Consider the following 19,196-nt stretch of genomic DNA (forward strand, 5'->3'; position numbering starts at 1 on the left):
TCTGGCTATTCTTGATTGGGAACTATTATAACTTGGGAAGAAGCGGGTAATTTTTGGATTTGATACCCTGTTTGATATTACTACATGTGTTGGGCAATGATGGCGCAGATGGGCTGGTCGAATGGGTTCCGGGCGGATTCGGACAGGAGCTCATGGGTATGTGCATTTTACTTTCTTGTGCATCAAGGCATGAAGCTTGCTTGGGATGGCAGCTCACGTTTCCCGCCTCGAAAGGCGGTTATGTATAGTTATCATTTCTTTTGTTGCAGGAGCCTGAGGGATGGGGGATATTTCTTTTGTGTTATGAGGCATGGACATGTCCTGACAAGATGGCTTTTCATGTAATACTATTAATGTCTTTGACATGAAAACAAATCAAAAAAAAGCACATTGATGAAGACAGTGGTCTGAAGGTGATTTGTGACTTGGTCTAGCGTGTGACTTGATGAAGAGTGAAGCAGTGTTATATTGACGGGACTCAAAATCTTAAGCAAGTTGGATGAGTGAGTTTATGTGAGGTGGGTGGAGGGGCATGGGCAAAATTCTTTCACCCCACCTTGATACAGCATCTCTCTTTTCTACCCCAAGACCAACGTCACGTTTGAGTGGGCAATCGACAGTGACCTTTTAAGCCCCCCAAATAAGAAAAGAGCACATCGTCTCTGCTTCTAAAGTTTTATTCTTTCTGTCGAAGAGCGGAGTGGCCTTGTGAAGGTTTGCTGTTTTTCTCTTGTGTTTGTCTGGGATTTGAGGTGCATCTGCTTGGGAGACATCCATCTGTTCCATCTCGGGTTGCAACTGGAGGGAGAAAGGAGAAGAAAGCTGCTTGATACACTTCTCAGTGTCGAAGGATCCGAACGACCTGGCCGAAGAAACGAATTCTCTCGGCCTATTTCAAGAAGACCGAGATCAGATAAACGCCCGTCTCATCTCATCTCATCCCACTCAACGAAACACCAACAAGCAAAGGAAAGCCTTCACAAAACAAGAGCTTTCAAAAGCAAACGCAACAATGGCAACCCTCACATCCCGCATCTCCCTCCAAGGCGACGAGCCCGACGGCCCAGAAGACTACCTCTCCACCTCCCTGGGCGTAATCTTCCCCGACGACATCGTCAACCAGCACGGCGACGCAGAGCACTCCCTCATCTACGCCTCGCCCAAGCTCCCCAAGCCGCTGCTCATCGAACTAGCTGATCCCGAAGGCGAGACGGACAGGAGGCTGTTTAGCCATTATCTGTGGAATGCTTCGCTCTTGCTTGCCGAGCTCATCGAGAGGGACTCTTTGGAGGACGGCGAGAAGGATGAGGGCTTGGGCAAAGGGATCAGCTTTGATACGAGAGGGTTGGCTACGCTTGAACTTGGGGCGGGAACGGCGCTGCCCAGTATGATGGCTGGATTGCTCGGCGCGGCGGGCGTCGTCGTGACGGACTATCCTGCTCCGGCGGTCATCAAGACGCTGCGCGCAAATGTGTCGCGGAATATCAAGCCTGAGCTTGCGCCAGCGGGGAAAGAGAGTCTCGTTACGCGGTCGGTGCTGGTGGAGGGTCATGAATGGGGTGTTTTCGACGCCCCCCCGCAGACAGAGCAAGCTTCCGAACCAGAGACAACGACGACGACATCTCAGCCGTCAGAACCAGAAACGACAGTACAGGCTTCGAAGCAAGAGGCACCCTTCCCGGCCTCCCACAAGCACGCTTCGGACCGCCTCTTCGTAGCAGACTGCCTCTGGATGCCCTGGCAGCACGCCAACCTGCGCCGTTCAATCAACCACTTCCTCAAAAGGGACGCGTCGGCACGGGCATGGGTCATTGCGGGGTTTCATACCGGACGGCCCAAGATGGCGGGCTTTTTTGACGCGGAGGCGCTGCGCGAGGAGGGTGGCGTGGAGGTCGAAAGGATGTGGGAGCGGGATTGCGATGGCGTGGAGAGGGAGTGGAATGCCGAGCGGGAGGATGATATCACGGAGAGGAAGAGGTGGCTTGTTGTTGCCGTGTTGAAGAGGTGTGAGGGAATGGTGGATGGGTGAAAGAGGGCTGTGGGTAGTTTTGACATAAGGGTTGTTGTTCTTTGGTTTTTGCCTTGATGAGCAGTGGGTGCTTGATTTACTCTTGCGCTGGTTGTGGCTTCTTATACATCTTGTGCTACATACATGAAGTTTGTTTAGACACGTACTCTACACTATCCCAAGCACCCTTCTTCATTGAACCCCTAATCTTCGAGCACACGCCCCAAGGCCTGTCCCATCTTCACCTTCTGCCCCTTTTGAACCAACCACTCCCACCCCTTCTTCACTTGTCCGTCGACAGTCTCCACCGTCGCCGGCGCTTCAAACACCAGCACAATCGTGCTGCCGAGCTGGAAGCCGCCCATCTCCTCGCCTCTCCTCAGCGCATGGCCGTGCAGCACCGGGCTGGCACCTTCGTACGTCGCCTCCGCGAAGCCGAGATACGGCTCGCCGCGCTTGGCCGCTTCCTCCGCGGCGCGGTCGGCGGCTGTGTCCGTGGTCAGGCTGTTGGTGCGGAGCTCGCGGTCAAAGTTGATCTTGATGGAGCCGACGTTGGTGGCGCCGACGGGGACGTAGCTGAAGAAGCCCCAGCGCCAGCGGCCGAGCAGGACGACGCGCTCGTTCAGGGTAAAGAGGCCGGGCAGGGTGCGCTGCAGGTAGGGCGAGACGCTGAAGAGCTCGCCTGCAAAGTGGCGTCTGCTCTCGACGACCCAGTTGGTGGGCGAGTGGAAGCGGTGGTAGTCTCCGGGCGCGAGATAGATGACGGCGTAGTACAGCGCCGTGGTCTTGTCGGGGGACAGCAGATCGTACCAGGGTTTCTCGCCTAGGGCGAGCTCGGCGCGGACTTCGGAGACGGCGCGGGGATTGGAAGGCTTGACAGATCCGTCGGTTACGGGGTGCGTTGCGTGGGCGTCTTTGGGCCCCGTCATGAGGTCGGGGAGCGTGTATGAGATACCGTTGACCTTGGCGAACTCCTCCTCCTGCTTGATGATTTCCTCATCGCCAACAGGTGCGCTAAGGCCCCGTCGGCGCTCTGGACCTTGGTCGGATAGTCCGCTGTAGATGCTGGATGCGGGCGTGTGCTTTCCCAGTAGCGCGTCGATGCTGTATGTCATGCCCTTGACCTGTTCGATGTCGCCGCTTTGGATCTGGCCAAACTGCAGGACCTTGCCGTCGGACGGGCAAAGGAGCACATGAGGGTCGGGGTCTAGTGGACGGGCACCTGGTTTGAGAGTTCGATAAAAGAAGGCTGCGAGGTTGGGGTACACGTGAAGATCGGGTTCGGCCACTTCGTCAAGACTAAATTCCCACGAGGTCAGACAGGCGAGAGATCCTGCATCGTTGGGAGAAACATACTTGACACCAAAGATGAATGCGTATAGCTTGAAGCCGGGAACACGAAGGTAGTATGGAATTGTCAGTTCGTTAAACTTCCCCCAAAGTCGAGAGATGGCCTTGAGGGGCAGAGTCGACATGACTTTGACTTGCCTGAATACAATCTGTTAGATCTCAGCTTCATTGTGCAGAGCTATTGTGTTCTATCAAACGAAAGAAACATAGGCTGAAATCGGTAGAGGTGGACTTTACCATGGTCCGTCGGGGCGCACTTTTGGCCGAGGCTTTGGCGATGCGGTCCCCTCTTCTTCCTGTCGCTGCCTTTCCCTCTCCCTGGATGAAACCTTGTAGAACTGCACCAGCCCCAAGAAGCCTATGCCCAGACCAACGGGGATCTGATACCATGTGATCTTACTGTTGCGCAGCGCTTCGCCGAGTCGCTGAGAGAACTTGGGTCGTTTGCCGGAATTCTGCGATGAAAAGCAGCGCTGCGAGGAAGGAAGTCGTCGAAGGGACCCCCGGGGAGAAGCAATTGGGCGCGGCTGACCAGCAGAGGCTCGAGCAGCGCATCTCGCGCGCAAAGCCGTTGTCAATGGGTTCTGGCAGGCTCTTCCTCCCCCGCCGCCGCACAGCACGCGGCCGGAGCCGATTCCCAGCGCCGGCATGATGGCGATGCGATGCGCCTGTGACCGAAGCGTTTACACTTGGCGACGAGGCTCAATTAGGCGGTTTCGACGGACATTGATTAGATTCTTCTGTGGCGCAAGCGAGAGGATGAGGCGCCTGGAGGGTTTCGAGACGGGAGGCTTTGGGAGGGTGCAAAATGACGTATGGAGGAGCATGGCGTGCAGGACGTTTGTGAGAAGTGGCCGGCGGAAACAATTGCCGAGGCCGAGATGGTTGGATGTACTGTATATAGGCGGGTTTTGATCCACTGATCTGGAGCTGATGTGTGACAGCATGAAGCTGTTGGCTGGCGGTGGACACGATCAGCGGACAGGCTGCAGTCATTTCTGATAGATAAATTGGCAGAAAGAGGATGAAAGAGCCTTATTATCATTTGACAAGGCATGTCTGCTTCTTACGGATGTACCAATTTTGATGTTGGGATTCACCAGATCTACAAAGTCAAGGCTATACAAAAGGGAACAGTAAGAAGGGTCGCACTTTGTGCCTTCAGACGGCCCTTAGATCATCCGCCTCGCTAACATAATACATTACCCCGTTCTTAAATTGAGAGAATGTATCTGATGGGAGATCGCCATTGCAAGCCTCACGTCTTTTGCTCGCAAGATGACCCAGCCAAGCGGTGAACCATTCAGCCGCAGGAGAGCTTGATGTTGAGAAGACGTGATACCTTGTGTTAAAGCAGATATACGGGACCACATGCATCAAACCCTCAGGAGCCAACGGCAAATTCAAAGCTGACGTCACGACGGTCAAGCATCTGATGAAAATTCATACCAGCGTGCAAGCCAACTTACACCGGCGGTGACAGAATCTCAAGGTTGAGAGTCGTCTCCCTGAGGACTGTTCAAGTCGACATCTGAAGCAACCGGCAATATTGCTTCTACCTGAGTGTACCTGGCCTTCGGCTGGTGAGCGCCACGAGCTGCAAGTACACAGAGGTATCTCCTAGGACAATCCGACACCTGGCGCATTCAAAAGATCCAACAAGTGACACCCTTCGAGCCCGCATGGCGCTAAGCCGCATACGGCAATTCCTCAGGTCCCGAAGTGCTCGCGCAACATGGCAGGTGCGTTGATGCGGTACGTACCCTGCCGACCGACTCGATTGGCAATCTGTCAGCTCAGGTCCGACTTCTGGAAGCCATCACTCCGATTTCCATCCTCTCCCTCTCCCTCTTCTCTCTCTGCCTGCATCTCCCTGGAACTGAAGCTCTTCGGCCGCCTTACACTCCTTTTTCTCTCTCTTCTCTCCCTTAGCCGCTGTTTGCTTCGCCCTTCCGCCTTTTGCGTCTCTGTCGCCTCTTTGCCCGCCTGCTATTGGTCGCGTAATCGGCCTCACCTCTGACAGGCGGTATCGAGCATCTGGCACGAGTTCCCGTCTCGCCAGGTTGCTGCGTGCGCGCTCTGTTCGCATCGCATCACAACAAGTCGCCATCGAGCACAATTCCATATGACACAAGCGCATGCCTTGTCATAACCGGCGCCGTCATCTGTTGCTTCACCACAGCCACGCGACACCTCGACAGCGCTTCTCCGCCACATAGAGACCGCCTTTATCGCCCTGTAGCATGCAAGCTGCCTCCCGAATATGGCTTCGGAGCTACTCAACCACGCCGCCCATGGGGCGGCAGACCCGGCACTGTCTGACCAGCCCGTCGTTAACCTCCAGGTCGTGTCGCCGTCAGTAGGCGTCAGCCGCCCTTTGCTGTTCCCTGGACTTCCGGCGGCCACCACCATCAGGCAGCTCAAGGAGAGGATCCGACAGTCGCTCCCCTTGCGGCCGTCTGACGAGCACCAGCGACTCATCTACCGTGGCCGAGCGCTTGTGCGCGATGCTGACAGTCTGCAAGATATATTTGGCGCCGAAGCCGTGAGTTGATGTCTCCAGTATGCTTTACGAAACTAGGATGAAAGAGCGCTAACACAGCTCTCGCTCCTACAGATGCGTAGCCCCGACCAGCAGACGATCCATCTTGTCCTAAGAGATGCTTCCGATAACGTATCCTCGACTCCGCCTTTCTTGTCCAGCACACAGAGCCCGGCTCTCGGAGCCCAGTCCACCAACGCCCAGCGACAGACGCCACCGCATGCCGCCTTCATGGGACCTCCTCCGCCACCCGGCATGACAAGGAGATCGGTACTGCAGCCCACACCAACTGCAAATCTGACTCAACCTCGCATGCCATCGCCGGCTCGTTCCCACTCACCGGCTCATACCCCTGAACAGGCGGCAGCTTTCCAGCAGCAGCACCAGACCATGACGCAATGGTTGACGCAGATCCAGAGGGAAGCCATGGCTCGCATGGTCAACCAGAACCAGCGCGGGAGAGCCCACATGGGCATGCGCGGAATCGGTGACACTGCGCCTGCGAATCACGGGGGATATGGTTCTGACAACAGCGGGAGGGCCAGCCCGGTGCCCGCGCATACAATCTACCGCGAAACCGTTGGGCCCAACGGACACAGCTACCATGTTGAGACTATTGTGCGGAGTGGCGCCGGCGTCGCTCCCGCGGCACCTGCGCCGCAGCACGGCGGACTGACTCCGACCGAAGTCCACAGCATTCTGCGCGGGGCGGATACGAACCAGACGCCCATGTCTGTGGCAAACGCACTTCATCAGAGCGGCTTGCGCCGAAGCGCCTCCAGCGCCTCGCTTCACAACCGTGCGCTCAACCAGCCGGGAATCACCACCTCGGTCTTTGCCAATAGCGGCTCGCGAGCTAGCAGTGGCCGAGACACGCCGGATCTGGGATTACGATCGGTGTCTGGCACGTTGAATCCCGCCGCTACCTCTGCTCCTTCTCTCACCCCGTCTCAGTCGCGGCAAGGCGTTGAGGTGTACATTCTATCGTCTCCCGAGGGCCCCCGTGCCCTCCTTTTCAACGGGGCCGTGGCGGAAGCCTATTATACCCCAAGGGTGTATATGCCACCCACCCATCATCAGCTCCGAAATAGGGCCAGTTTCCCAAACCTGGTCCATGGGATGCCGTTGCAGATGAGAGACGATGTTCGCTTTGTTCCAACTCGCACCATGCGGCAGTCCGCCCACAGCCACCACGCTCCAGCCGAACAACAACAGACGCAGCAGCAACAGGCGCCACGACAACGGCAGCAGCCACAAGAACCGCAACCAGACCAGCAGCCCAGAATAGTTCCTTTACACGCTGGCAACCCTCCCGCAATCGGGCTACCCCAGATGGTGATGCAGTTGGCTCCTCACATCTGGCTCCTGATACGCCTTGCTTTGTTTGTGTGGTTCTTTACGTCTCCCAATGCTAGCTGGTCGAGATGGTTGACGATAATTGCTCTTGCATTCTTCGTCTTCATCCTCAGCACTGGGTTGTTGGCCGGCGTCGCTGAGCAGGCATGGCGGCCACTGGGACGGCATCTCGAGCACGTCTTTCCTGCTATGGACCCTGGTCATCTTGGAAGACAAGGAGCAGCCGCTGGACGTGATGGCGCCCATGAAGCAGACCAGAATGGATCCCCCAACCCTGCCCAGATGGCTGCCCGGCTGGTTGCGGAGCGCCGAGGTCAAGAATCTTGGATTGCCGGGCAGCTGAGGCGGCTGGAGCGAGCTGGTCTCCTCTTTCTTGCTAGCATTGCGCCTGGGGTTGCAGAACGCCACATTGCAAATCTAGAAGCAGAGGCCAGAGCTCAAGAAGCTCGACGCCGAGAAGCCGAAGCAGCAGCAGCAGCAGCAGCCGCTGCCGAGAGCAGTGCCGATCAGGAGAGCGAAGCAGTGCCTGAGACAAATGGTGAGACGCCGCCGCAGCGAACTGGAGGCCAAGATGTGCAGGACAATCATCACAACATGGAGAGGGCTGTTCGAGAAGAAGTCACGGCAGCATAAAAGTATGCGGAGTGACGGCGGTTTGACCAAGATAAAAGAATCACAAAAGGGGGGACAAAAAGCCATGACACTTTACACCTTATTATGGATTTAGCGATTGTAGCCATTTGCTAGGAGTAGGGCGTTGAAACCAGTGTTTTCCACGTGAAGCCCTCGAATGCGGATAACTAGAGAAGAGAAAAAGAAGACATGATTTCGAGAAGTAATGAGAAAACAGAAACTGGAAAAGCCAGAGAAAAAGACCACAAAAGGCGTGCAGGCACAGGCCTCTGTATGTATCTATAACGACAAATAGGAGACCGGACTCCGACGGAGAGACACTGTCATTGTAACAGAACGAAGTCTCTCACGAGTTTCCTCTTGGAGTTGATGCTGCTGACTAATAGTCCTAGTATTCAGGGATGACTCGAGTTGATCACAGTGACCTGACAGCTCCGAGTCAGTCAATGAGCAGGTACGTACCACCAGTAGTTGTGCCTGCGCGGACCTCTTATCTTATCGCCACTTCAACATTGCCCAAAGGCAAGCCGAGCTGTCGTCACAAACCTGCCTTGTTCAACGACTTACTCCATAAGCATCTCCACTGTCTGGACATTTTTCGCCAAGGACTGAACTTCATCTCAGTTCTCTCGTGCCCTATCTTCACCTAGACCAGCCTCTTATATAGAGCACATAGATTGGCATCATGAGTGGCGGTTGGAACACAAGTAAGCCATCGCCTCGGCAATTCGACATGGAGCTCTTTGGAAACTGACGATATCTTCTTCCTCCTCTGCAGTCGAGTCCGATGCGGTACGTCGTGCTCCCCGACACAGCTAAACGCACCCTAGAAAGCAAACCCAGCTGACACGAACGCCAATCCAAAAAAAAGGGCGTCTTCACATCCCTCATCGAAAACCTCGGCGTCAAAAACGTCCAGTTCGAAGAGCTCCTCACCCTCGACCCCTCCGAGCTCCTCGCCCTGCAGCCCCTCTACGGCGTAATCTTCCTCTTCAAGTACCCAACAGACCGACCGTACGCGAGCAGCGCAGAAGAGGGCCCGCAGGACGGCACCTTTGACCACGACGCCTCGGAGCGCATCTTCTTCGCCGCGCAGACGATCCAGAACGCGTGCGCGACGCAGGCCCTGCTCAGCGTGCTGCTCAACAAGGACGGCGACGGCGACGTGGACGTGGGCCCGCAGATGAAGGACTTTCGCGACTTCACCATGGTGCTGCCGCCCGAGTTCCGGGGCGAGGCGCTGAGCAACTCGGACCTGATTCGCGAGGTGCACAACGGCTTCGCGCGGAGCAGTCCCTTTGCCGACGAGACGGCGCGGCATGGAGAGCCGTCCGAGGACGTCTTCCACTTCATCGCCTACACGCCCATTGACGGGACGCTGTACGAGCTGGACGGGTTGCAGCCCGCGCCGATATCCCACGGGCCGTGCACGCCCGACGAGTTCCCCCTCAGAGTCGTTGACGTGCTGCAGCGCCGCATCGCGCGGTACGACGAGGCGGAGATTCGGTTCAATCTGCTGGCCATGTGTCGGGATCTGAGGATCCGCGCGAGGGAGTTTGGCGACGAGGAGCTGCTCGAGCGGGAGAACCGGAAGCGCAGCGACTGGGCGTTTGAGAATGCCCTGAGACGGCACAACTTTGTGGGCTTCGCGGGGGAGGTGCTGAAGAAGGTGGTGGAGAAGAAGCTTGAGCAAGGGGGCGACGAGGCGGTGGACAAGTGGGTGGCTGAGAGTCTTGAGAGGAGGAGGGCTGCGGAGAAGGCGTTGGGCGGGAGGGGTGGTGGAGGGGATGTCGATATGAGTGGGTGAATGGTGATGATGTAGATGAGGATGAGGTTTTGATTTGAGATACGGAGCAAGGATCAATATATATACCCTTGGGCTTTTTTTTACACTTGAAGCCTGCTGCGCTATCTGCATGTCGTCCTTGGCTGAGATGATATACTCATGATGCGACGCGATGGGATATGGGAGACGTGGAGCAAGGACAGTATCGAGATCTTGTACATGGGCACGTTGAGAACTGACAGACTACTTAGTGCCCTTCCGATTGACCTAAGGCATCAAATCATATAGACAATATCATGTCCTTTTGTCATATTGGCCATAACTTCACATTTGGCCATCATATCCCCTTTCAAGTCATGTCATGCCCACATTGAAGGACATACGACCTCATCAATCAAACCCACCCAAGCATCCCCTGGGAGCATGATGGACTAAACCCCCCTCAACTCAACGAGCAATCCCCCTCAAAGGCGAAGGCCCCTCATAATCATACTCATCACCCACAAAATGCACCCTAGCATGCTCCCGCTCACGCTCATCCCTCCCCTCACCGCGCGGCGTCTCACAGCCCCGATGAAGATCAAACGCCCGCTGACTCTCCTCCTCGTCACGCCCAGACGAAGAAGTGTTTGTGGCAACATTGTCGTTGCGGCCGTTGTTCGCCATCATATCGTCATGGTTGTGATGGCTCTCGTTCAAAGAGGCCGGTTCGTGATGGTGGCGATGGTCTCTCCTCATCGCCCGGACGAACCACGGTGCGCGGCCGGAGCCGCGCCAGGTCCAGTATTCTTTGAGGTCGTACTCGCGGGGTTCGATGCGGTTGTTGGACAAGAGGACGACGAGGGCGATGAGCGTGTTGAGGGTGGTGTAGACAAAGAGGCCTCTGGGATAAGCCCTATCGTGTTAGTATCAAACAACGAGGTTCTTGTAAACTCTGGGAGGTTGAGGGGATGAACTCACGCAATGAGGCCGTACGCAACGCTGTAGCTAAAGGGAATAAAGGTCATGACGACGAAAGACGGCAACACGTCGCCAATATAACGCCAATTGACCTGCGTAATCTGCCGAATCATCATGCACCCGACCAGAATGAGCGTGCATCCCGTAGCCCACGGCGGGATAGAAGCAAAGATGGGAGCAAAGAAGATGGAGCCGATGAAGCACAGTCCCGCAACGACGGCCGTGAGTCCGGTCCGTCCGCCCTCCGCGATGCCCGCACCGCTTTCGATAAAGGCCGTCACGGGGGAGCATCCGAACAGGGCCCCGATCGAGATGAATAGCGCGTCGGTGCAGTAGGCAATGGTGGAGCGGGGGAAGTCGCCGTCTTTGGGGTTGACGACGCCGCAGAAGCGGACCATGGAGTAGAGGGTGGCGGTGGCATCGATGATGTCGACGTAGAGGAAAGTAAACAGAGCAAGGATAAAGTGCGTGGTGCTGGTGGAATCAAGGCTCCAGTCAAGCTGGTTGAGGATCTTGGACAGAGGGTGCCATGTGATGATCTGTTTGAAAAAGGCGAAGCGAGAGTCACCCTCGGGAGTGTAGGGAAAGTAAGTGACGGGCGTGTTGCGGCTGTGAAGAGTTAAGTCAGGCAACTGCTCGTTGTAGATGAGAATTGATAGGGGAACTTACGGCCAGGAGATGATGGAGATAAGGGCGATGCCAATGACGAGGGCGTACTTGACCCTAAACGCCATGAGGAAAGCAGTCAGAATGCCGCCACAGAAGATTGCCAGCCACATCTGTAAGTTCGTCAGTGCTTTCTCTTTCGGATTCAGACAGATTTGTACAGGGAAATCTCACAGTTGGGTTTGTCATCTGCCCTCCATTGCAGCCTCCCGTCGTTTCGTTAATCATATCGGGAGGACAGCCGCCCAAGCTCAAAGGAGTCGATATGCCGCCACCTGTGATGGCGCCAATGCCAGACGAGTAAGAGAGTCCGAGTTCCGTGAGGAAGAAGCCGATGCCAACCCCAGTGGCCGTTTTTATGGTGGCAGGAATGAGCCTGACGAGCCACTGGCGCATGCCTGTGAGGGCCAGGAACATGAAGATGATGCCTTCGAAGAAGACGGCAGTCAGGGCGGTGCGGTAGGAGATGGAGCCACTACCATTGGTGCCAACGACCTAAGCATGGCTTTAGCCTCTGCTGAGGATTATGTTTGATGTGAATGCGCGTACCTGGTAAGCAAAATAGGCGTTGAGGCCCATGCCCGGACTGAAGACTCAGGTCAGTAACTCGTGAGTTCTTTTGTATCCCATCATGACTTACGCAAGGGCAACAGGAAGGTTGGTAAACAATCCGAAAAACAAAGAGGAAATGCCAGCCAAGGCTGCCGTAGCCGTAATCAAGTCTCTGCGGACCTCTGTGGCAGGTCAGATACTCATTGTGTGATAGACAAAGGCGCGATATAGATCACCCCCTTACCTTCTTTGCAGTCCACAAATTCGGGAATGGTATCGCATTGGAACTTGTCCGCCAGAGCGCACTCGCAAGTTCCACCAGTCTGTGAGAGGATAGAGGCCTATAGTCGGCGATATCAGTCAGTCAACCTTCACCAGCCAGGTATGTGAAGTCCCAATCCTGGGACATGACAGCACAAACATACATTGACGGCGATAATGTACGCCATTGTCGCAAACGTTGTCAGTCCAGCGCGTATCTCCTTGAAGACGCTGGTACCTTGCATCGCGTTTGGCTATCACAACAGTCAACTCCTGTACAGTAACACTCTCCTCACTTCCCCTCGTTCAGTCTCAAAAAGGGGGCAATGTGATGAAGCTTACATGTCCCGAGTCAGCAAGTCGAAACACCCTCCCGAAGAGAACTCTGCTTAGCCACTTGTCCACGAGATCGGCAAAGTCTCGAAACCCGCAGAATCTGGACCTGCCAACCATGGGAGCTGAAGGAAGCCTTGGAGACATGACTCTCGGATCGGCTCCGTCATGCTCTTGGCCTTCCTTGGGCTGAACGGTGGGAGAATCCATGATGTCGCGCAGGGGGGGGGGGGTTCCAAGCTGTCCCGAAGGCGACGAGTCTGTTATTATGCAGACGCAAAATTCAAGAGCGAGTAAACAATATCAGGCACAGCTCGAGTATTTCTACCGCGGGATAAAGACGGCGGTAGAGTGATATGGGTTCTTGTAGGAAGTCGGATAAAGAGGTGCAGATAGGCAGACGGCTGCCATGGAGATGCTCACAGGACCTAGAACGCACCAACTTGATGATGGAGAAGAAAAGGATCGACAACTGCCAGCCCTCTGCCAGGTGAGCATAAAGTGAGGCGGGCAGGCAAGGCAGCCGTACGGCCCGTCTGGAGTTGGTTGAGGACACGGCAGCTGGCACGCAGCTGGCAGTGCATCAGCCACGAACCCGGCACTACAATGATCTGGCCAAGGGGAGAAAGAAAGCCTGGAGAGGCCAATCAAGGTGCCTCGGCCTGCACGGAGAGCCACAAAATAATCTCCTGCCCTTCCGTACGGGCCATCCGCATCTCGAGTTACCACGAAGACCCTTCATTAGCCTTCCCAATCCACCTCTCGGCGCTATGCTGTGCCAGATAGAAAGGAAAGCCGGAGTCAAGAAGCAATGGTTTCGTTGTCGTATGCCATCCCCATCTGCGTCGTGCAGATGTTACCTTGCTGCTGAGTACCGGCCGAGCCGCGTTACCATGTAACCATGTCTTGCAGTTGTTGCACGTTCATGGCCATCGGTACCAATGAGAAGGGCGGAAAGATATGAGAAGCTGGTGATGGCGAGGTAGTGCCGGCTCGGCATCTCACGCCTTGGCCAATCTATCTGTAATCTGGCTGGTAGCCGAGAGGATCGATGTTGTACAGGGCAAGTCTGAATTGGGAGGGAGGTCGTCAAAGCTCGTTGCACAGGGGATTGATAGCGCGTGGTGGTACTCGTACAGACATGTTGGGTGGATCGACAAGATGAAGGGGCGAAGGTGGCTGAAAGTCAAACGTGCTGCCGGCAGGTCAAAGAGACAGATGCAACTTGGAGGTTGAGGACAGAGACATTGATGTCCGACGCCGTTCATATCCGTGGTGAGCCTCAAGAGCTGAACGGGGGCCTTGGTTCATAGTATACCCAACTATTGGTACGACAGGAGGAACCATCTCAGCTAGCTCAACTGTTGACTCAGATTGCAATGGAGAGATTGAAACACGTACTATCGGCAGCTGTTACCGATGTCTCATTGCTCTACCTGTGGCAAGCCTGAGACTGCCAGTGTGATCCCCGAGGATGTTGATTGTTGCGCAGCAGACATTTTGGGTGAACATCTTCAAGACGGCAGAGCAGTTGGTCGCTGGATGAACGATGATTCAAGGAGGAGCTTGGAATCAGTGAGTAGCACGTTGTTTCAGGGGGGAGGGTAACCATACGCAATCCAAATCGTCAGTCTGTAAGAAGATGATAGTGCTGATCAACTGGCGCCCTCCTCATATAACTCTTGTAATATATATATATAGGGGAAATAAAATATGGACAGCTCCCGCTCACCAACCATGTGAGCAAAGACTCAAGCTCGTCTGGCGCATAGTCACTGACAAACGAGCCTCGTCCTCTGAGCGTTGGAGGGATCAGACCCTATTGTAGCGTCTTAGGAGAGTCACACAGAACAATAGGTTGCCGATACTAGCAGACCAGCGTATGGCTTCTTTGGACTAAGCATGGCAGTTGCCCGGCACGTGTGCCAGCCAACGAGGTCATTCCGAGCTCTGACTTCAGCTCAAGTGTCCTGCATTCGTGGGAGGTATGATGAGCAACAAACTGCCAGCAAACACTTGCCCTCGGGCCACTAGCCTCGTCCATCACCTCATCGTCACGATGCGGGAACCTGCATTGCTGTGTCCACAGTTCCTGCGGCTGGCCTTGCACTCGCTCGAGGACGTCTAGAGTAGCGGCCGCGAGGCTGCGAGACCACCGAGGACCTATGCTGACGTGGATTCTGTCCTTTCTGGCTTCTTGTGCGAAAATGTACGCGGTGCCTCCATAGAACCACCGACTCGACTTGGCACTTTCGGTCTTGGGCTGATGCGCACTTCTCCTTGTCCTTCTCGAACTTCTCTCGCTCTTGGTGCCAAGTCTCTTGTGCGCGCTCACTTCCCTCGGTGCTTGATCGGTAGCGTGAAGGTTGTAGCATCGGGTCTCGACTGACTCTACCATAGCTGCTCGCTTTTATCTTCTTTGTCGTCCTTCGCAACTCAAAACCCAAAGTGTTTCCGAGTGCCTACCGCAATCCAGCCTCCAAAGCACACCGAGATTACCTGGTTGCCGTTGAGCATCTGCTTTCACTCAGTGCCCTTCAAACAGCGATCTGACAGTTGAGGCAGGGAGCCTCTTTTCCGATCCCCTGCACCTCGTTTGCTGCTGTGACACCGAATCCTCTTGGTTGCGTTACTGCCGTTGCATTAGATCAAGACCAGGTGGACGCTCCATCCGCCCATTTGGGCAGGAATCTTCTGAGTTTGCTACTGTGAGCGACAGCAAAAGGGTTTCCCTGCCACTTCGTCCCCTCTTCTTTTGGCTGCTCGCGGGGTCATCGCCACTATGTGGGATGTGATCTGGACAGACCCTGATAAGGAACTGGTGGGAGAACACAGAGCTCGAAAGGAGAGAAAGGAAACGCTTCAAAAGGAGCCAAAGAGCCAGCCGAGACGACGCTCGGCATCCACAGCCAGCTCACGCTGGTCGACTGACTCCCCGTTTGCCATCTTTCGCAATAGGGGCGCAAAGAAGGCAAACACCTCGTCGTCGAATGCGCAAACGATGTCGCCTGCGTCGTCAGGACTCGAGTCTCCGGCGTTGCTGTCCCCCGAACGCTCGCCCATAGCAAGAATGTTTGACCAAGGGAGCCGTCGAAGTTCCAGCCGGATATCCACCAGCTTCCTCGACCGGCTCGCCAGCATCGACAGCCCCTTGAACACCAGTCCGCTGATTCCTGAGAGGAGCCATGATGGCAGAGCAACGCTGCCGCTGCATCTCGCGAGTGACGGTAAGCATATGCCGCTTCTCCAATTCAGGCTATGTGTTATTCGAGGCTCACGACTCTCTTGTCCCGACTGCAGATTCACTCGTGCCGGTTGACCGCGTCTCGAATGCCGGCTCCGCGTGCGATGACTTGACAGAGTCCGAGAAGATGAAGAGTCTGATGCAAATATTCGGGCAAAGCCCGCAGACGGCCAAACCAGCTGCCGACGCCTGCCAGATTCCGTCAAACAAAGCTGCCGTCGCTCCTGACACTTCTGCCAACAGGCCGTTGACACCGCCTTTGCCAGCTGATAAGGCGTCAGTATTTCTTTTTCGATATTCTGCCCTCTGCTCTTCCATTCCATTAATTATCAAGGCATCACTGCGTATTTAAATAGGCCTGACGCTGACAGTCGTCGAAGCTCCCCCTCACATTCATCAACATCGAGATCCTCGCCAACGGCGAGACCACCAGCCAGCTCTCCAGCTATTCCGATCCCCTCCACCAACTCACTCCAGATGGCGGGACTCAGCACCGAGACGCCCATCACGCCTAACAATCCCGAGGCATGGAAGCCTCTGGATGACTGGGAGCCACGGCCTCTTCTGGAGGAATCACCGGAACCAACTTTTGAGCCCAGTGATCCCAACCAGCTACCCAAGGATGGCGTCGGTATCAATCAGAATTTCTGCTGGCTCCGCGCCGCAGTCGTCGAGATGGCAGAAACGAATGTGCCCGACATCCTGTCCCGGCTGGAGACAATATGGAAGGGCGTTGCAAAGAAAGACGTTCCTTTCCTTCTGGGAGACAGCCCCGAGGTTGAGGAATTGCGGAGGTGGATGCTCTCAACCATGATTCACATGGACAAAGTGCCAACAAGAGACGGACAATGGCTGCCTCGTAGAGTGTCTCCCCTGACGGCTCGCATGACCATCTCCCTCTACGACTCAGCAGGTAATGTGTCTCTGTCCTGGTAAACGCAATCAGTTATGCTAATCACGATTGGGGTTTGGTTTGATACAGCCACCGTCGCTTATCTAGCTGCTCTTGAACCCACGAAGCAGATATATCACGTGTCGCAGCTCTCCCTGCCACGAGACGAGCATTTTGCCAATGTCCGGGTGATTTCAGTCTCCCAAGTCTCACCTACAGACTTTCCAGTAGCGCCTCGAATATACGAATCAGTTCACTCTCTGGCGCTGCCGTCTCTGTGTCCCTCCACGCAGCTACCTGGGATCCTCAGCAACGTCTACAAGTGTCTTAAGAAGAACGGCTTCCTGCGGTTGGTGATTATCGACCCACTTCCTCGCGCGGGCACCATGGGTAGGAACATGAAGGCCTGGATCGAGGAACACCTGCTTCGGAACTTGGCCAAGCAGGGCAAGTGCTTGAGTCCCAGCACAGCCTTTCCCCCTCTGCTCACGGAGGCTCGTCTGCGCGGGGAGGGAAGCACCCTGACGACAACAAAGTTTTACGCCGTGCCCGAGAGCGCAACCGAATACTTGGATAAGGTCAAGGATGCGATACAAGCAGAGAACGAAGAAAAAGCCCAGGTTAGGAGTCTGATCGGACGGATGCTCTGGGTCGAAGCGTGGGGCCCGCATGTCACTGGTAACAAGTGGTGGTGGGATGACCGAGCCTGTGTCGCGGAGTGTCTTGAGATGGGCACGTTTTGGGAATATCACACTGTCAAAGGGGTCAAGGAAGTTGATGAAGCCGGCAAGGTAGCGTGAACCGACATGGCGAGGCGTTGCCCCTCACGCAGAGTGGTTGTGGACAAGAGCAGCATCTGCATGTGCTTCTTTGGGTATTTGCCCTCCTTTGCTAGTTGGGTGAAGGGGCGTTCTTTTCATCCGTCGGGTCGGGCTGTCTTTCTTTCATTCAAGTCGGTTCTCTTCTTCTCATTTCGCGATAGCTTGCGGCGCTGGTCATGATTCCTTTCAGCTTCGGTGCTCATATAGATACTCCGTACAATGGATGCATTGCGACACGAGGTTATAAGACCGTGTATCATATTGTGAAGAGGGAGACTTCTACGCCCGGCTTATTCGAGCATTCACCGACCGACTCAAGACCAGCCTCTGATTGTAGCAAACGCCTTTGTAGGATGTCTGACTTGACGTCCAATCAGCTTCGCAACAGGCCGTGGTAAGCAAATAGCACGACCCCTTACCCCTGCCTCTGCAGAGTGTCATCGAACATGGTCGGTAGCAAAAGCTCTCGGCGGATTACACTCCTCGAGGGCACACACACGGGTATTACTCCGTACTCCGTACTGCAACCTCAGAGCTGTGTCTGGCCCTGGGTACAGCAGCAGCAACAGCAGTTGTTGGACGATCCAGGGTTACATGTGGAGAAGGGAAAACTCGGAACGAAGAGTTGATCCAACGAGAGTGAACGGATCCCTCCTCTTTTGCCCCTCCCCTGCCGATGAATGTGATAGGAGTGTGATTCATGTGTCCCGGAAGCCGGACCGTATTGTATTGTGTGTGTGATGAGGCAACAACAGGTATGGATATGTAAGCACCGTAAAAAAATAGGTCCGGAGAAGAAGGAAGAAGAAAGAAAAAAATTGATCTTGGGATGCTACCCTGACCGGGGGTGGCGGGTCTGATGGAGTTGTTTGTATGTATGTATGCGGGTTTGTGCAGCATTGCCTGAAAGGCAACACCCTGGCATGGCTTACCGTTCGTTTCGAGATAACTTGCATGGAAAGGGATTCGTACGAACTAACGACTGGGAGGAAACACGCCACTCGTTGGAATGGATTTATATGATGGGATTAATAAATGAGTGCGCGCATGTATGTAATTGCTTGTATGCAACCAACCACCATGTGCGTCTGATAGAACCTCCCCTTTTGAGGCGGCCTGGCGCCTTCTTTATTCTTCCTACTGCAACACAACGACATGAGCCTCCCTTCCCATCCGACAAGGCTAAAAATCATCTGCCATTAATAAATGATTGTGTCCCAGGTATGTATCGTCCCCGTCTTTGTTCTTCCGTGAAAAAAGCAAATAACTTGTCTGTCGTGTCTTAGCGAGCAGACCATGCCTGCCCACGCGTCCCCCCTCTCGGAGAATTAAACAAAAAGGAAAGAAAAAGAAGACAGCACCCCGGGCATGCAACACATCAAATTTTAGTAAATGGCATGAACATCCATATATTCTCCCTCCCTTCCCCTGCCGTACCTTGTCAAAAACCGCTGCAAGTCGTTCGTGTCAAGACTAGACCAGCACAAGCGATTATCCTCTCCCCCCTTGCTCAACCCCTTCCGACTTGTCCGAGCCTCTTTCTTGGCGAACGTTTCAAGCCTTACGGACCGTAGAATGAACAGGGATCTCATCCCCTCTGGGCACGAAGGCCACTCTGTATCGTTTGGTACGTACGCACAAGTGCCGTTTAGTTTGGACAACATCAGCCTTTTTCTTTGTCTGGAAGAAGTTTGCGAGAATGTGTTTTTTTTTTTTTTTTTTTCTGCTTCTTTTTATTCTTAATTTTTTTTTTTTTTTTTTTTTTTTTTTTTTTTTTTTTTTTTTTTTTTTT

The 19,196-nt window shown here is 54.6% G+C and overlaps 6 protein-coding genes across 6 annotated transcripts; 4 read left to right on the top strand and 2 right to left on the bottom strand.

Moving 5' to 3' along the window:
* Positions 1-1,012: 1,012 nt before the first annotated feature.
* Positions 1,013-2,029, top strand: CCMA1212_008048 (Protein N-methyltransferase NNT1; the record flags this gene model as incomplete). The annotated part of the gene is made up of 1 exon (XM_073705202.1): positions 1,013-2,029. One exon carries the CDS (start codon positions 1,013-1,015, stop codon positions 2,027-2,029), a length of 1,017 nt encoding a protein of 338 aa, XP_073556199.1.
* Positions 2,030-2,211: 182 nt separating this feature from the next.
* Positions 2,212-4,008, bottom strand: CCMA1212_008049 (Phosphatidylserine decarboxylase proenzyme 1; the record flags this gene model as incomplete). The annotated part of the gene is made up of 2 exons (XM_073705203.1): positions 2,212-3,496; positions 3,596-4,008. The coding sequence occupies 2 exons, from the start codon at positions 4,006-4,008 to the stop codon at positions 2,212-2,214; spliced, it is 1,698 nt and encodes a 565-aa protein (XP_073556200.1).
* A 1,613-nt stretch (positions 4,009-5,621) lies between these two features.
* Positions 5,622-7,889, top strand: CCMA1212_008050 (uncharacterized protein; the record flags this gene model as incomplete). The annotated part of the gene is made up of 2 exons (XM_073705204.1): positions 5,622-5,903; positions 5,976-7,889. The coding sequence occupies 2 exons, from the start codon at positions 5,622-5,624 to the stop codon at positions 7,887-7,889; spliced, it is 2,196 nt and encodes a 731-aa protein (XP_073556009.1).
* A 685-nt stretch (positions 7,890-8,574) lies between these two features.
* On the top strand, positions 8,575-9,696 carry CCMA1212_008051 (Ubiquitin carboxyl-terminal hydrolase 2; the record flags this gene model as incomplete). The annotated part of the gene is made up of 3 exons (XM_073705205.1): positions 8,575-8,596; positions 8,668-8,681; positions 8,761-9,696. The coding sequence occupies 3 exons, from the start codon at positions 8,575-8,577 to the stop codon at positions 9,694-9,696; spliced, it is 972 nt and encodes a 323-aa protein (XP_073556008.1).
* A 426-nt stretch (positions 9,697-10,122) lies between these two features.
* Positions 10,123-12,352, bottom strand: CCMA1212_008052 (uncharacterized protein; the record flags this gene model as incomplete). Its single annotated transcript, XM_073705206.1, has 8 exons — positions 12,279-12,352; positions 12,098-12,194; positions 11,942-12,035; positions 11,851-11,887; positions 11,476-11,796; positions 11,305-11,414; positions 10,636-11,244; positions 10,123-10,558 (listed from the first exon to the last, which is right to left on the bottom strand). The coding sequence occupies exons 1-8, from the start codon at positions 12,300-12,302 to the stop codon at positions 10,123-10,125; spliced, it is 1,728 nt and encodes a 575-aa protein (XP_073556007.1). The 5' UTR covers positions 12,303-12,352.
* Positions 12,353-15,229: 2,877 nt separating this feature from the next.
* CCMA1212_008054 (uncharacterized protein) lies at positions 15,230-17,383 on the top strand (the record flags this gene model as incomplete). The annotated part of the gene is made up of 4 exons (XM_073705207.1): positions 15,230-15,674; positions 15,748-15,967; positions 16,048-16,604; positions 16,674-17,383. 4 exons carry the CDS (start codon positions 15,230-15,232, stop codon positions 17,381-17,383), a joined length of 1,932 nt encoding a protein of 643 aa, XP_073556013.1.
* Positions 17,384-19,196: the final 1,813 nt, after the last annotated feature.

This window comes from Trichoderma ghanense (genome assembly GCF_004382785.1).
Source record: "Trichoderma ghanense strain CCMA-1212 chromosome Unknown scaffold_11, whole genome shotgun sequence".
Classification (NCBI taxonomy): Eukaryota; Fungi; Ascomycota; class Sordariomycetes; order Hypocreales; family Hypocreaceae; genus Trichoderma; species Trichoderma ghanense.